General features: G+C 42.9%; 1 protein-coding gene across 11 annotated transcripts in view; it reads right to left on the bottom strand.

Moving 5' to 3' along the window:
- Window positions 1-17,840, bottom strand: part of casz1 (castor zinc finger 1) — a 76,621-nt gene that overhangs the window by 20,500 nt on the left and 38,281 nt on the right. For 7 of the 11 annotated variants that reach the window (XM_035158407.2, XM_035158402.2, XM_035158410.2 and 4 more), the window contains exons 2-5: window positions 12,824-13,381; window positions 6,939-7,839; window positions 5,055-5,120; window positions 2,342-2,438 (exon numbers count right to left, since the gene is read on the bottom strand). In XM_035158407.2, coding sequence (XP_035014298.1) covers window positions 2,342-2,438; window positions 5,055-5,120; window positions 6,939-7,839; window positions 12,824-13,381 — 1,622 coding nt within the window. The remainder of the gene's footprint in view (window positions 1-2,341; window positions 2,439-5,054; window positions 5,121-6,938; window positions 7,840-12,823; window positions 13,382-17,840) is intronic. The other 4 variants (XM_035158403.2, XM_047340152.1, XM_035158409.2 and 1 more) reach the window with 1 other exon arrangement.

Here is a 17,840-nt window from a genome sequence, read left to right as displayed (position 1 = left end):
TGCATATCTGCAAGTTGTGCTCTATCCAAATGCCACACCAAAACACTCTGGGACTTTCTGAGTACAAGATACGTCTGAAATGAAACTTGAAACAGGAGGCGTATCCCCCCCCCCCCTCCCACCCCGCTCCATCTTTACAGGTGGACTCCCTTCCACCAAAATCTTTTTTTAATTAAGATGAATCAATTGGCATGCAAGATCACAGTTCTGATGGTTCCGACTCTGGAAAAATTATGTTCCATACAGATGGTTTCTCAGACGTGCATAAGGGAAAAGGGAAGACAACAGAAACAAACAAACAAGCCAACCAAAAAAACGTTTTCCCTTTCAATTCGCCGAGATATGATTCCGTTTTTAATTAAAGCATTAACGCTCGCTTTTGGTGCCGGCTCCGTCTGTGGTGATGAGTGAATATGCTAAGAGGCCCGTCTTCTAAAATTACAGCATAAATAAATTAATAAATAAATAAATTCCTCCCACACCCGGGAGTTGAGAAGGAGAAAAAAAACAAAACAGAAACGTCACTCCACAGAGACCCGCAGAAACCAAATCTGCTGTAATTGGACTTAAGCTGATGTTACAGAAACTGTAACGGGAGAAGCGCAAATCAATGAGACATTTCTTCAAATCCATATTTATCTCCAGTTGAGGGAAAAACATCAGAAAGAACAATTCTAAAAAGCAAATAATTGCTGTACAAAGTAGGGTAATTGCTCTGTGTCATGTGTTCCACTCGCGCACAAGTAAAAAGCTAGGATCTCACACAGCTGCTCCCCTGCTCCTGGCCCGTTTCCCACAGCCTATTTCCACGATGTTTGACTCTTGCAGAAGCAAACACTTCATTAGGATTTTGTAAATCTAATTGATGAATGCTTTAGATTTTAAATGAAAAATGAAAAAAAATTCTAATCTCAGTTCTGGGCTTTGGGCTTTGGGGTTTCTAATGGTTGATGAAGACCGGAAGATAAGTTGAACTGCAGTCATGATAAATTCGATCCATCAAGCTGTCCAAAATAGGCCATGGAGAGAGCTGACTGGGAAAAAGATCTCATTTTCAGTTGAGTGGTGATGAAGGTTGGGAGCCACTTGCTACATTTATTTTAGGATTCCCACTAGTGTGGCAAGATGCACACTCTCCCTCATGTACAGGCCCATGAAAGGAGAATGTTAAGACTCAGCCAATCGCCCGGAGGCTGGCAGTGGGATAATATTCCAGGAGTGTGTGTCATGTAACATTTCATGAGTTATCGCTTCGAAAGGGGCTGCCGGTTTTTTTCAGGGTATTGACATCCCGAGAGCCGGCTTCCAGAGCATATCTGTGTTTCCACACGACGCAAAGGCAACAGAGAAATGTGGAGCTGACCGTGGAAATTGCCATGATAACCTGAACTAACGCTCTAAATAATGACATGAAATGATTTTCCTTTGTATTCCTCTAAGATTGTGTCTCATCAGACTGTGAAGCGGGATTCGTGCAGAAAATGAGAGCTTCGATATGTAATGCTTTTCACCACATAAACAATATTTATCGAGCGGTAATCTCTCTTGATCAGGAGCAGAAAAAGGAGATTACGGCCGAAGATGGCTTAATACAGAAAAACTGTAGAGAATAAAGGAAGGGAAACACACACACAGCACTGGCTGCGCATGTATTTTTGATGTCTTTGACAAATCTACCCGTGTTTGTCTAACTCTCTCAGGCCATATGCTACAGCAAACACAAGGCCCTGTAATATGATCTGCTTTGTGTTTAGTTTTTTTTCTCCTTCCTGTGCCATACATGACAACTCCAGGGACCAGGAAGATTAATAACGTGAAAAGGGGATTAAAGGCAGGCCCCCAGTCATTGGCAGATGTCTTTATAAAAAAAGAGCACATAGATAAAAAAAAAAGAGCCATATTTCAAGCATATTTACAATCAAACCTTGTGATAAAAGGGCAACTGTCAAAGACCAACTGTGCTTGGAAAACACCTGCAAACTGAACAAGTGTAAACACCCGTAGCCTGTTCGGCAGACCATAGGCCAACAAACTTTTCATCTTTGTAAACTTTGGCTGGGTGTGACGACTAATGAAAAGATGACACATTATCCTGTTTGTCTATCCTGGGATCACCACATCCCCTTAGACGTGTCCTGAAAAAGGAGAGGATGTTTTGCTTTAAGTCACCCAGCCTAACCTCGATATATAAATAAATCATGCGACACACTACCTGGTTTCAACCTTTAGTGAGATATGCCCGTGAAACCAAACTACATTTGTCAGATCTTTTCCCAGCATACAGGAGCAAATGTTAAAAGGTGTGTTTAGGTGATGCTCAAAAAAGTGATAAATTACTCACGCTCACCTGGTAGTTACACTCAGGGTCCATGCAGTGGTAATGCTCCCTGTACTGGTAGGCACAGTGGACGTGCCCGCAGTGTTGACTTCCGGAGAACCTGAAACCCAAAGTTACATGACACATTTCAACAGTTGCGTACATTTTGGCGGCCGCACAGAAGGCAAAATCAAAACTGCTTCAAGACCTGGGAACGCACGAGAGCTTATCGCACAGGGAGCAGAGTCACGGGGATGAAAAAGGCTGAACGATAAAGCGGCGCAGAAAGATATCAGTGCGATTCAAACATAATTGACAGAAAATGAAGAATGATTAGCGAAGAAATTATTTGAAATTCCAAGAACAGCACAAAAAAAACAAAACAAGCCAAGGAGTTTTCAAAGACATTTTGCTCGTCTCACCTTCAAAGTCGCACGGCTCACACCTTCAAAGTGACTCCTGCTTTCCACACTGCTGCAACAATTTACCCGTCTGTCACACCAATTTCAGCCAAATTAGCTCCATTTATTTCCAAAGCAGCCGTAAGAGACACTTATTACACTGAAACCTTTTCCCTTGACACACATTCACACGCCCCATAACTACTTTATTTCTCAGCGCTGTGAAAACCCTTGTCAAATCAATGCACAGTTATTTCAGGTTAACCACAGTTTCACTCTGAGAGGAAGAGAGTCAGGTATCCTGAGATGTGGGAACATCTCCGTCTACTTTTCATCTGAAACCTTTGCCACCCTTTCTCCTGGAATCCAAAAATCTGGTTTTAGCCTGGCACTAGTGGGGAAAAAAAAGCTGCTGCCTGCTACAGTACAACCACTTTTACGGTTGTGATAATAAGACTGACGATGATGACTGTTAAAATCCTTCAATTACCAGTGAAAACACACAAATAAACATTTGAATTGCTGCTGCCAAGAGCTCCATCTGCGAGTGGAGAGGAGAGAGAGAGGGGGAAAGGAGGCTAAGTAATATTTTTTCCATCTCTCTTTCTGTTTTTCCTTGTTAGGATTATCCCAGAGCTGCATTTACAGATCACTTTGCTGAGTTCATTAAGCTAATTGAACGGTATATCCACTACACTTTTTAAGTTGGCTGTGTCCGTGTGTGCGTGTGTGTGTGGAAAGCGATGGAACCAGAAGGGGCTACGAAAGGTTTGATGGATCTTTTAGAAAAAGGATCAAACCAGTCAAACCAAGACGCACAACGTGTACGCAATAAAACCAACATATGCTCACACAGTAGTGATTTCTATACGCCTCTATATACATGCAGACACACACATTTACACTTATGAACACACAAAGCCCCCATCCTCCTGAGACTGTGGCCCACCCCTCTGCTCATTGCCCAGCTGTATCACTTTGCCTCTGGACAATTCCCACTTGCCGCGTCAGGGGGCCTAATGGGCCGCTGCTATTCAGCAGCAGATTAAATATTAATATCGCCACGATACAGAGATTGCAGCGCATCTCCAGTTACAATAGAGATACACAGATCAAAGTGCCGAGGCAATAGTGGGTGCATGAAAGCATTTAAAGAGTGAAAACTGCAACTAAACACTACCAGGGAAGCTCTTTAAAACATCAAACTGTAGTGTGGTGAGAAGATGAAGAACTTTTTTTTCCCTGTTTTCACAAGGACTAGGTGCGAACACGTTCACAAAGCTGGTTTTTAGTATTAGTGTGCACTCATTAGCCCCAGCTCCGAGGAGGACCATCCCCCGCTTCTAGCTCCCCTCTCTGCGTTACATTTGCCCTTTTTATGAGCCCTCCTTTTCCATTTTTTTTTCCTCCCTCCTCTTCTTTCCTTTCTCTTTTTTTTCCCAACCCCAACACGGAAATTGAAACTGTATCTGGGCTTATCTGCAGCCTCCCCGTGCATCAACTGCCGAGATGTTTAGACAAATTTTATGCATTATGCAGCGCAAATATCAAAACAGTTCTTGGCAGTGCCAGCAGAAGCCTCATTAAAAATTCCTTAATTAAATCTTCTTGCAAAATGTAATCAGTCCAAGGAAGAGGTTTTGTGTGTGTGTGTGTGAGTGTGTGCGGAGAAGAGGATGTGTGTCTGTCAGTGCCAGGGCTTTGATTTGTGCCCTTCATGTTATGGCTTGGAGAAGTAATCATTAATGCCAAAGCCACTTTGGCTTTTCAAATGCTGTTTTCTTTCTTTTTAAACGGAATAAACAAACAAGTGATAATCACCTTTCTAGTGTCTGCTCAAAATTAATCCAGAATGAGGGACATTGTTCTGTGTCCATAGAAACCACAGATACCTCTCCTCCCCTGAGGCTTGGATCTCCGATGGTGTGGAAGACGGACTTTTTAGATCAGTCCCTCACGTGTTTCAACAATTAATGGCAGAACTAAAGAGGAACCTGGTCTGAGCTCATATCCTCTCTGTGTCAGTCAAAGCTAAAAGTGCAGATTTATGTTCTCCTCGTGTTTTAGTGCTAGACACACTGTGAGCATTTATTCAACCAGACACTGTACGCTGCCGTCAAACCATTTCTCTTTCATTACCTCTTATCCTTCTACTTCCTCTCAGCACATAAATTGGAGTCTTTTCTTAATTAATTTAGTGCGCACCGAACATTTTCATACCAGCCTAAGATCGAGTTACATCACTTAATAAAACGCACCATCAGTACATAAAAAAAAGGCCCATCTCTGTTTGGTATGTTTTTTCATTGGTGTAGCACATTGAGGGATTTGCATACCTAGCAATATATTTCTGGTAGAGGTTGATGTCTTCGCTGGCGGGTTTATCTGGTGGCAGGCCATTCCTAATGCAACAGAAAACACAAAAGAGACAGGATTAATGGCGAGGTTGGGCTGCCTGTTGTTAATAAAAACAAACTGACACACTATTTACTTACAGGCCGCTCCCAAACTTTGGACTATCAATATACATTTTCTTGTGTCATAACAGCGTTTTCATATGCCGTATGAATCAGGGATTTAAGGTGCACACTTTGATGCATGGTCTCCCAACCAATGAAAGGCAAAATGCAGGAGCAAAGGACATTAATCTTTTATGGGGGTATTTTGGTGAGTGCTCGTATGCAAAACTGGATAATGGGGATGTGGAAGAAATGCTCTGAAAAGGTCTTTTCTGATAGTCTCTATGGACCTTGCCTCTAGTGCTGATGTCAAGTTGTCTCCAATCAGTCTGGACCAAAGATGTAAGACAACACTGAAGCCTGAAAAGCATATGGATCCAGCTAATTGACTCAGTACCAGTTTCAACTCGATCAAATTTGTATTAGAGAGACATGCTGGGAATTGTTGTGTGCTTTTCGTCACCTGTAATGTGACTGCCTTCATGAAGCCTGTAGCAGTACTGTCTGTAGATGTCATAATACAGTTATTGGTTCTGCTTGCTCCCTCTCAGGGATGGCATTTAGCTCCATGTGAGCAGCTCCACACGGGGGATGACCTGAGGTTAATCTGGCCCAGAGGGGAGGATGTGCTGCCAGACACTCTCCCTAGCACCCCCTCTTCTCCCCGTATACAAGCAACAGACTGGTTTAGTTAGCCAGGCTTGCAGCTCCGTTGAGCCCCAACCTGACAAAGGCCAAAGCCTGAGGGAGAGGTGCCTGAGGGCTCTTGAACAGTGTCTTTGATAGGTCTTGACTAACTAGAGACAAGGTCAAAACCAATCAAACAGACTCTGGGAGCTGTTTCCTACTGGTAGTGCACACAACTGTAGGCTAGTTCCCCAAACCCCTCGTTTGCTTCCTTTAAAGTGCACTCGTCAGGCAGTGTTGAGTCGGCCCCTGTGACTCGCCGGGAGGTTAGTCATGGCTCCAAAGTAATTAAAGGGAGAGTTGTTACACCCTAGCCAAACGAAAGAAGTCAGTCACTTTGCGATGACTGTGCTAAATCAGTCTCCATGGAGTGCTACAGCGAGTAAACACTTCATGTGCCTTCGCAACTCATCATGTCGTGGATCTATTGGGCGCTATGCGCTATTTCACACAACGTTCCTGTTGGCTGCTGTAAAGATAGCAATTACCTTTGCGTTGGGCTAACTGACTCACAGTAGCAGTTAAGTGTATGTGAGCTTCACATTAGCTCCAAGGTGTTCCACTGAGAGACTATCGGTGTGAGGAAGACAGACCTCTGAGCTTGAAATCTTTTCAAACCACCATTAAACTTTAAATTAGAATTTTAATGACAGGTTAAATGATTTATTATCAGATTTTTATATTTTGTGAATAAGTAAATGGGATGCATGTCGTCATTAGAAGGGATGCATATCATGTTCATATAAAGTATAAATGTTTGGGTAATGTTTTTCCCCAAAATACCTGCTCAAACATGTATCTGTCCATAGGCCACACCCATTTTTGTGCAATGAGAAATTCTGCTATTTTTTATTTGCTTTTACAGCACACTTATTTGACCAGTCCATCTACAGATTTAATACAATCTGCACCATATTAGACGAATTTTAGTACTGTGATGTAGTACTAAAACTTGGAATATCCACTATCAGTGGCGAGGCCAAAAAATTGTTTTTTGATGCAGATGTATTCAAACAAAATAAAAGCCTTGTCTGTGTTTTCTAGTGTTATATGACAATGTTTGATCAGACTTACTTAACGGAGGACACAGTGCCAGTGGTGATGGAGTCAGTCTTGGAGAAGCTGGACTTTAGGTAGTCGGTGGCGTTGAAGCTTATTTGGCCGGTCTGGTCCATTGTGAGCCCCGGAGTGATGCTGGCCCCGGCTGCACATACAGTGGGAACACCAGGAGCTCCTGGGTTTCCTGGTGCTGTAGCGAGGACATTGGGCATCAGCGAGGCCTCAGGATTTCCTGGCATCAGTTTCTGAATTGTTCTGATGTCATACTTCGAGGGGCGGCCCACTTTGCCCGTTTTAAAGGCGATGGCACCGCCCATGTCAGGATTGCCCTCGCCGGGCTTGAAGAGGTGCAGGAACTTGACGTTCTCCAGGTCGTACTTGGAGGGTCGCTTGTAAGCATTACCATTCTGCTGCTGCAGACTCTCACCCATCTTCAGCTTCTGAATGAAGAAGTCATACTTGGAGGCTCGGGGTGTCATGTTCTGCATGTGAGAGGGGTTGGCTGGCTGAGATGTTCCCAGTTGGAGTCCTCCTGGCTGTTTGTGGTCCAGGCTGGAGGGGTAGATCTGTGCCTCGGCTCCTGGGTGGCACCCCGAGGTCTGGAGCATGGTAGCACTCTTGTCTTGGGCTAGTTTTGAGTTGAGGTCGTCTGGTTTGGGGTGGGAAGCATGCACAGGCCAAGGTAAGGTCTCACCTGCTTTTAGCTTGCGAATGTACTCTTCGTACTTAGAGAAGCGAGCACGCCGTGATGCCTCCTCACTGCTGAGGGATGAGGGGTCTGAGGTAGCAGCTTTGAGCTTCTCAAAGCTGATCTTCTTGGTCAGCTCATCCCTTACCTGCTGGTCATCATAACCGAACATTCCCAAAAACTCATTCATGGTGTTGGCTGCATAGTCTCGCAGGGCAGATGCCTCTCCTGGTGACAAAAACAGAGGATAGCTAAACTTAACTTCAATCCTGATGCCCATCAAGTCAGTTCTGTCTGGTATTAATTATTAAAGTCTAATCATAATAATAAAGGCTAATACAGCATATACAAACATGATCTACCAAATGGTTCCCTCTTGTTACATATTGACTGATGCTCGCTTTTGTTTGACAACTTTGCATTTTGTTTGGCATCAGATATCATTGAAGTTGACAATCTGACAAAATAGCTGGGAAGAGACGCTATCTCACATTACCATTTTGGCAAACACACAGCAACAAATACATAATGAAGAAACTACTTAGGAAAAAAGTTTTTTTACATAGCTTTTGAAAAAAAGACTTTCAGCACATTTTTTTATGTGCAGACTGAGGCTGAATATTATTAAAAAGACAAAACTATCACTATCAGCAGAGACATAATGACACGTGGCAAGTGTGTTCCATTTAATCCTCCATGAAGCTTAGTGTAAGGTGTTTTAAAATAATGTGATTATTGTGTCACCTTCAAAAGTGAACAGAATGAATCTTTTCCTCTTTTTACACATTTGTGAACTGAAACATCACTTTCATTTTAAGAGTCCATTAAATTGGACAACTTCCCCAAGGACATAGCGAAATACTGTATAGTCAATGTATAGTTTAATTGCATTATGTGGAGATTAATTCTGGCCCATTAACTTTCATCCAGGTTAGTGCAAGGGGTCAGAGAGTCGGGAAAAGGGAAAATGATTTGCGCTGAAAGCAGCGGAGGGACAAAGCTGTGCATAAAGAAGAGCGAGGGGTAAAAGACGAGGGGAAGGGTATATGAGAGCGGAACAAAGACAGAAAGAGACAGGGAGGACCTGTGAGGCTGCTTTTCTCCAAACTGTTGTGTCTGCTGATCCGGCTCAATTCAGAAAATCTCTTTCTGTGTCAGTTTGCATGTTAGGCAGGATCCCAGAAAACAGACATGCTAGTAATGAAAGGAAAGATGATAGATGATAGTCATTTAAAGCCTTTGGCCATCTTAACTCATCACTGGCACAGGCACAGGATCAAGGTCCAAATACTAAAATCTTATTGGTTTTTTTCATGACCACAGGAACACATGAGCTGGCGAGAGGTAATATCACCAACCACCCGGGTAATTAATACACAAATATCTCTGCTCTTGTCTCAGATTTCTCAGTTATTGCTAAATCAGTCGCTGGGTCCTGCTTTTCACATCTCCTGCGCAGCATGTAAAATAATCCCCAAATTTTCCATTCACTGCTTTGGGGTTGCTCCTCTGCTCAGTGGATCAGTATGAAAGAGGAGCTGGTGGATCGAAAGGGCATGAAAAATTTAAGAGAAATGCATGAGGTATTTGAGAGGAAGTTTGAACATGTTTGTACATGCACTGAAACCACAGAGTGACACACTGTGCATACATATAGAAGTAGTTGGTGCAGGGTTCACCCTATTCTAGAGTTAAAGTCCTTTTTATTCTTTCCTAAGCCTGTAAAATGATAAGTACACATGGCATCAAATGTTGTTAGAGATACATCTGGACATGTCCATTAAAAAGCATTCAGCTATACATTCCTCACATTTGATTTAGGTGTTGATGACTTCAGTGCTTGGTTGGAGTTTACTGCTACTGTATTTATAAGGGCATCTCAGGTCACAGTATATCATATAGCTCTAAAGTTAGGGCTGAGCCGCCAACACTACTACTGGGTCAGAAAGTTGAAACTACACTTTACTGAGTGAGGAAGAATGATTGGAAAGGGAAAAGGAATAGAATAAATATTGTTGGATAGACTCGCATTTTAGAATATCAAAGTAAAAATGTTTGGAGATCAATGCCATGAACAACATAACAAATCTCACAGTTCATTATACTATCATTATAGCAAAATGTGTTAATTACAGAAAACCTCTCTTGTTTTAGTTGCAGAGCCAATTGCTAATTGTTTCAGAGAGATGGTGGTTTCTGTCATGGGAGCTCTGACATCCCTTTTTTCATATTCTCTTTGCTTCAGGTTTCATCACCACCTTCTGCAAAAAAAAATATCTGAGTCTCTTTATTCCTTCATGTGACATCGTGTGACAGCTATCAATGAAAGGCAAACGATTGGACATGAAGGGATTATGACTGGGACCAACAGGAGATAACCTTTCTGAAGCACCATGTAAATGAGTTTTCTACTCAAGCCCTTTCTGGCTGATGTCATGTGACACCGAGCAGGAAACTACGAGTTAATAAATAAATAAATAAAAATCCCCTGCTCGTCTGACCGTGCTCTCTCTGGTGCCACTGGAAAATCTACAAACAAGTGGCTCCTAATCTCGACACTTCAGGCCAGCAAAATCCGACACACCACACAGACCTGCCTTGTCTATATTTGAGGCAATTAGGCCACATTTTCCTGCTCAGATATGATAACAGATGGGCATTATATCTCCTTTTGGCTGACCAAACATGGCCATCCACATGGCATCGCTTCTCTACTCACAGGACTGAGAGGCAGAGGTGTCGCTGATGATAAAGGTGCATGCTAGCTGCTATATATGGACTAATCTAGACTTTGAATACCCTCTAAAGGGGTCTGCTTTGAGCCACACAAGCACAATGTAAACTATTTGGATTTTTTATAATGTGCTGCGTTTTCACTGGAGTTCAGTCAGGGAGAGTTTTTGAATTGTGTTATTTTCATAAGGTACAGTCATTTAAATCCATTTTTAATAAGCAATTTGTGTTCAAGTTGGCGAATTAGTTTGAGTGTGTTTTGTTAAAATGAACAGTGGTATGCTGATAAATAGTTGGCTTGAATAAATAATATCAGGGGCATTTGTTTGGATTAATTTGACACATGCACAAAACTGTACAGAGCCTCAAACTTCCTTGCTGTTTGGTTAGTTAATTAACGGGCAGTAAATAGAGCGAGCGCTTTGAAATAGCTTGAAATGAACAATAACCTTTTACAGTGAACCCAGAATTGCAAATGGAAGTCATGGTCAAGCCTGTTTGATCCATCGCTATGAGCATCTCTGTCATTGCTTTCATAGTTTTTATTCATTGGCTTTTTTTCCCATTGACTGGCTTATGAGGGCTCTAATGCGACATCTAAATTATCTAGGAAAAGTATTCTGGGGTTTTGCACTGATAGGAAATCCGCACGATGCCTCAATGTGAGGAGTTAAATGTTTTGAAGGTCGCAGTTTCTCTCATTGATCTTGCAATGTTTGTTAATTACATTGTCACTGATGTTGTGAGAGATAATTAAGCCACTATGTTTATATGCATAATTATGTGCACTCCGCATCAGCCTTTGAAAGACAGCGGCGAGAGAGAGAAAGAGAGAGAGAGAGAGAGGGGGATGTTTTAATTGTGAGCTGAGCAGAAACGTGGCAATATAGATGCCCTAGTTACAATCAACAAAGAGCAACTCTGAAAAAAAAACACACACTAAAGATAAGATTTGCAACAACTTATGCAGGATGCTCTCCCTGCAGTCTGCAAACTCTGTCTTTGTAGTGAGATGTGAAGTAGTAAAGGAGACAGAGAAGACAGAGGTGGAGGCCTGCTACAGTAATACATATTTACAGACAGGTTTTGTTTTTTTAGGGCCATGACAAACACACAAAATGACTAATTAAAACCACAAAACCTTTTTCATTTGCCTTTGAAATGAAACCCGCTTCATTTTCTGAGAAGCCCCTGCCCCTGATTGTGTGTGTGTGTGTGTGTGTGTGTGTGTGTGTGTGTGTGTGTGTGTGTGTGTGTGAAAGAGTGTGTGTGGCCGGAGCTACTGGTGCACGGTCGTTGAAAACAAGAAGAAAAATGCAAACAAAAAGAGCTCGTGTACATGACTCTGAGGTACATACCTAAACCTAGATGAAAGACCAAAAAAAAAAAAACTGTTAAACTGATGTGAGCAACATCGAAACAAAACTTGTTTTTGTACCACAACAACCGGTCTCGCCTGCAAATTGCTGTTTTTTTCCCCCCTCTCTCTCTGGTTGTCTGTGAAAAAACAGGCTTTATCTATTCATATAACCGAGTTATGTTTGTTTTTTTCTCCTTTTTACAGCTCTGTTTTAACTTTTGCTACACAAAGGCCAATCTCTCCCATAGTGTGTGTGTGCGTGCAGTTTCAAGGGTCACAAAGTATATAACAGTAAAGGGCGCTTTCTTAAAAGATTGTTTGTGCTGCTAACGCATATTCTTGCTACCTCAGATGACTGTTGGAAGTTTCTACCGATGTTATCTCTTTGATAATCAGTGAATTATTGCGAGGGAACATCATAAATTTACAATTGAACCGTCAATGACTCATTTACGAGAGCACATATGAGAAATGTATCAAAACACGTTAATGTGTGTTAATCAATAAATAAGTGGAGCTGTTGTTTGTAACATGCTTAAAGCTTGATATGGCACTGCAGTATAACTTCTATGTTCCTGACTTTATTTGACGATTGATCTCTTGGATTTGACAACTGTGGAAAAAAACAACAAACCCCTCCAGGGCAGACTACGGCTCCATGTAATAGAGGAGCTTGAAGCAGTGGCTAAGTTTAGTGAGCTTAGGGAAAAATCAAAGAGTCAATATGTAATCCTGGGTGTAATGTGAAGCTTAGCCTGGCCCGGCCATGCGCTGTTGGCCCACAGCTGCTGGGAGAATACATAAACAGCCTTATGTTGTAAGCGCGCTCCATTTATGAATTTCTTCATACAGTTAACCACACACTGACAAGTTACTGATTTCCCCCCACCATGTCTAGGAGTTGAATCTGTCTTTAGGGTTATGTCTCTGGCTATTCATACTGTAACTGTAGAATGTGACTTTGAATACACTTAAGCTTTAGTGGAGGTGACAATGTCACCCACCCTTTTATCTAAGCCTTGATACTATGGAGTGAAATGTTTTAAAGGGCAAAGGTGGTGTTGGTTTAAGACGTATAAGAAGTCTCCATCAGAGGGAGGACACAGTGTCAGAATGTACCTGGAGAGGAGAAAGGTGCTTGGCGACTCTGGGCCTCGCTCGGTGGCATCAAGGCGTTGTCTTTTGGAGGCCTGTCTTCACCTTCTTTGTCGTCATGGTAACTGCCATCTTGAGACCCGGCCACAGGCTCGGCCTCCTCTGCATTGTCTTCATCGTCGCTGCAGCCTTTGGGCTGTACCATGTACACGCCCTCGGGAGGGCCATCTTCATTGCTGACTTTGAGTTCGCGCTCCTGCTCGTCCTCGGGAGCCGGCGGCTCTTCGCCGTACTCGCCGTTGACCCACTTCTCGATGGCCTCGCGTCTCTTCTGGTCCTCCTCTAGGCTCTGATTTAGGCTCAGGCTCTCGGGGAAGTTGGTCTCGTTGTCGTCGTAGTGGGAACTGCCACGCTCGCTGTTTTCTGCTACACTCTGGTCTCCCTCTGCATTCTGGGAGCTGCTGTCGAACACCACCTGGCGGCTCAGCTTGGCACAGATAGCATTGAGTTTTAGGCCACCTTTTCTTTTGGCGGCCATCTTGGGTTTTCCTGAGGTCGTTTCAGTGCATAAACTCCTTTCAGCTGTTAGAAACAAACAAAAAACAACAATATACACATTAGTAAAAATTAGTAAAACCAAATCGGTTACAGTTTGAGAAAAAATGTACCTCCCTCCACATGAGGCGCAGAAATGCTTTGAGTATCACCAGAAGCAGCTTTGAAGCTGCTTTTCCACGTCAGTAACTTGTACTGATTTTAAACATCGCAATGGAAAAACAAACTGCCATAGAACAACAGCGACTGCTGCTATTAATAACATACAAGAGCACTTAACAATAACAGCACAAGACTAAAAGGACAAACTGAGATACTGTACATATCTTTCTAAGTCACACCTCTTTGGTCAGCTCTGACGTTAACGCAGTGGTGGGAAAAAAAGGAGAAAAAAAAGGTGCAGGCAGCTGAAACCACAGGCAGATAGGTATCAGACCCCCTACGGTACTACAAGCGGCAAATACACGGCTACATAATCCTTCACATGACAGCGCTATACAGACACTGTGAAATGTTATCTTCACTCTCACCTCAAGAGGCTGTGGTCTTGCCACTGAGTGGGGATCTGCTCAGTGTTACAGCTGTCAGAATACGCTGACCGCTGAGCACTTTTGGGCTTTTTGGACCTTGTTCTCACGTCGGCTATTCAGCAGGATTCGGCTCAATAATCATCATAATAATCATTTTATTAACAGCAAAATAACACAACGTGTGTGTGTGTGTAAGCTGTTTACACTCTGCTGTCTTTTACTGTTGATCTAACCAAGACAGCAACACAGGTACATCATTCAAACAAATGTTGTAGTTCCTGTGTTTTACATGTCTTTACTTCACAAGACATACTACACAGGCTGAGCGTTTTTTCCCACCGGGCCTCCCTGAACAATAGAGCATGATAGAGTGTGCTTCGGGGCAGGAATGGGTGGCATTATTTCAACCCAAGTGGGGCTATCTTTATAACATGTCCTCTGATGAGGCAGGAACAGCTGCCTGTGGCATTCCAGATCCAGAGCTGCCTTTTTAGGGCAGAAACTGCACTCTGTTACCTTTCACTTGATTTCCAGAGCCACCAAAGTTCACCTTCCAACAGCATTTTCCAGACTCAAAATCAAGGCCAGATCTTTATCAGTTTCGTAGGAGGAGGAGGAGGAGGAGGTGGCCCTGAGTTACACAGTATTTATGATAAATTAAAAAAAAGTTGTTCACTTGTGTTCAGATTTTTATTCAGCAGAGCCTCAGCTTTGTCAGTTGAGGCTCTGTGGAAACTGTTAAAGGCCAAATAACCGAGGAGACATTTCCTCTTAGTTGTATTGAATTTGAACTCAGCTGCACTATGAGTAGGATAATAGACCAGGCCGAGCTACGGACACACCATCCGAACAGAGAGAAATGTACGATATCAGAGGTAACAAAGTTCTATCTTAAAGATTCAATTCACTTTCTACAACAATGAGAACGAGCCCCTTCATTTTCCCTCAGCCATAAAGCCAAGCACAATCATGTGTGAGCCATTGCCGGCATTATGTAAATCACGCTGGTGCAACATAAAATCCTGTTTTCATTTTCTTTTGCAAAGCTGTGGAATCATTAGAGGATATACAATTTGAAGGAGTTTACAGATCACAATGCACCCCCTGCCCCCCACACATGCTTTCTCAGTTACTGTATTTACATTGCAGGCTTCCTCTCTGAAACAATGACTCCAGGAATTATGTAGTTTTGAGGCGGTTATATATCAGCGGCACATTACCGTACAATTTAGTGTTAGACAATTGCAGGCAGGGGTGAAAGGGTCACCTTTTAGAAGACAGCAATTTGGAGAAAAAAAAAGAAAATCAGCTGGAAAAACTATTAGGAAGGAGAAGCCATAAATTTTCAAGTTATATATATATATTTTTTTTAGAAATACTCTCCAAAGGAAGATTGAGGTCATTTGGGTGTTGCAGTGGAGGTAGTTTTTTTTCTGTTTACCGTGTTCAGTATTTCATGCTTTAACTACTGATTTCCTTTCCATTGCGATCTCAAGCTCCTTGTAGGAAATGACCCCTACACAGTTGTTTCTTTCCATTAGTGCCTTTTCACGTATACATGTCTGTTAACAATGAGAAAAGAGGGCCGAGTGCTACCGTTTCAGGCCTACAGCTCAATTAATAGACATCTTAAACACACATGTAGTGTTTTGTTTTAAAGGTGAAGCGTTCTTTAAAACAAATTTAATATTGCGAGCTTCCCCGAGAAGGGACATGCTATGGTTCGATGGTTTACGGAGGCTGTCTAAACTATTATTTATGCTGCGGGTTTTGTCCTCAGCAGCTTTTTTGCCATTGCTTTCAATGGAGATTGCTATGGTAACAGTAAGCTGTTTACCTCAAGTCGTTTGTGTGCATGATAGCGTACAATGAGATAAAATCTGTGGGGACCTACATGAAAGAACAACTTTTCCCTCCGGGACCGACTCCCCCACCTCCCCGAGAGTCCAGTAAGCATTCTGCCTTATTAATGAATATCAGACAGAAAAACAACACTGTCACACGCGCCGGACATTATTTACACTTCTGTTTTAGCCTGGTGTGCTAATTGTCAAGGAGGAGACACCTCAGTAAGCACGGCGAGGAGGAAAAAACAGGCAGGTTTCGAACGTGAACACAACAGCTGAAACTAATTTTTCCGACTGCTTATGTTAACTGTGACACTATTTTTACTGGAAACTGTGCAGGGCCACAGTGGAGCGCGGCGTGCTGTCTGTATAAGGCCAAAAACCTGAGGAAAAAGTCAAGAAAGTATTTTGAATACATTTGGACCAGGTCAGGTTCTTTTTCATCTTCAGTCAAAAATAAGTGCATCATCTAGTTCTTCAGGGCCCTGTTTCTTGTCAGCGCTTGGATGACACAGCTTGTGTTCAAGCACTGCCGCACTGACAAACACACTCTTCCACAGCTCCAAACCCCACAGGTCTTGTTGGTTTTTTGATGCAGACTCTCTGTTTGTGTGCCAGAATGATATCATGCCCAATCAAGTGGTGTTTCAAATCCTAATAACGCTGTTGGAAGTGCATTATTTGTGTGAACGTGCGCAGACTATAATCAAGGCAGCTCCGGGTAAGGGTTGTGGGAGTTAACCACAGTTGGAAGACCGCGGCTTTACCTCTCTCTGACATACTAGACGAGGCGGCTTACGTCCAAGACGCGTTTGTAATCATGGTATGGAAATTGTAGAATTACATTTACAACATATAGAGAATTAAATAACCTGGCTTTATTGTTCATTCTAAATGCGGTGCCTCACCGTAAACACATCGACTCCCTGCAGCGCTGTCAGTTTGTGCGGAGCGAGCCAGCACGCAGGAGGGTCTGTATATAAGGGAGGTAGATATTACTTGTTTAAACTGAAGCTTATCTCTTCACCTAATCAAACACAGGTACGGGGCTCGTTGTAGATTCCTGCTGAGTTTCAACATGACTGACACGGGGACAAACCCCCCGCAATATCAGGACTTAATTAATACAAACAGGGTCTGGGAGACGTCTGCTCAGCTCAGGATTATTTTACAATATGCAGAGGTAGAGTTTCTCCGGCTCTTTAAAAAAGCGTAGTTATAACTTTATGAACCTTTGGCAGATTAATCGACAAGGCTGCAGCTCCCTGTGTGGAGCTCAGTGAACCTTTTGTGTCTGTGGCTCTCCCGGGAGATGTACGTGCGAGAGAGTGAGTGTGCGTGCGTGTTTCAGGAAAATCATTGAGCCACGCAGGCAAACATGCACAGACACACTTGAAATTACCATGTTTTTATTTTTGTAAATTTAGGTCTCGCAGGAAGAGAGTGTTTTCCTCTTCTCTCTCTTTCTCTGTCTCTCTCCCCTGCATGGTAGAGAGGTTGCGGCAGACGCAAGGAAGTCAAGCGGAAAGCCACTGATGGACAACTACGCCACGACACCCAGACCCCAGCATCTGGCCCCTCTCTCATTTTTATTACACAAGAATAACAATAAGCAGGTCGCCGACCCCGCTGTGAGATTTTGCCACAGTTTCCTAACAGTCGGTGCAGCCTATGCTGAGAAATTTCCATTTTTCCGCATGCATATTTAATTGAGTTTTGTCCCAGTGGTGCGGAAATGATTTGTTTTTTGCTCTCTGTTCACTTGACTCCTCTTCGGAGTCGCTAACCCTGATTAAGACGTTCCCGTTAATTTCCCAGCGCACACCTTTTTTTTGTGCATTAATGGTTCTGATCGTCTAATTAAAACTTCTCAGCTCGGCTGCTGATCACCGCTCGTTGTGCCTCTGACCTGAAGTTTTAATTGCCGCATCAGAAGCGATAATAATAATTTTGAGGTTCTGATGATTAAAAACAATGCCATTGCCAACTAGTTGATAGATGTGGGTTTGGGGGTGGGCACATCTGAGGAGAAGTTTATGTAGAGAAGGGATTTAGAAAAAAGGGGGCTGTAAAGACGGGTACACGACCGAGGAGCAAGAGGGGTTGGGG

The sequence above is a fragment of the Hippoglossus stenolepis genome, chromosome 6, assembly GCF_022539355.2.
Source record: "Hippoglossus stenolepis isolate QCI-W04-F060 chromosome 6, HSTE1.2, whole genome shotgun sequence".
Lineage (NCBI taxonomy): Eukaryota > Metazoa > Chordata > Actinopteri > Pleuronectiformes > Pleuronectidae > Hippoglossus > Hippoglossus stenolepis.
This window is presented reverse-complemented; position numbering and strand designations above follow the sequence as displayed.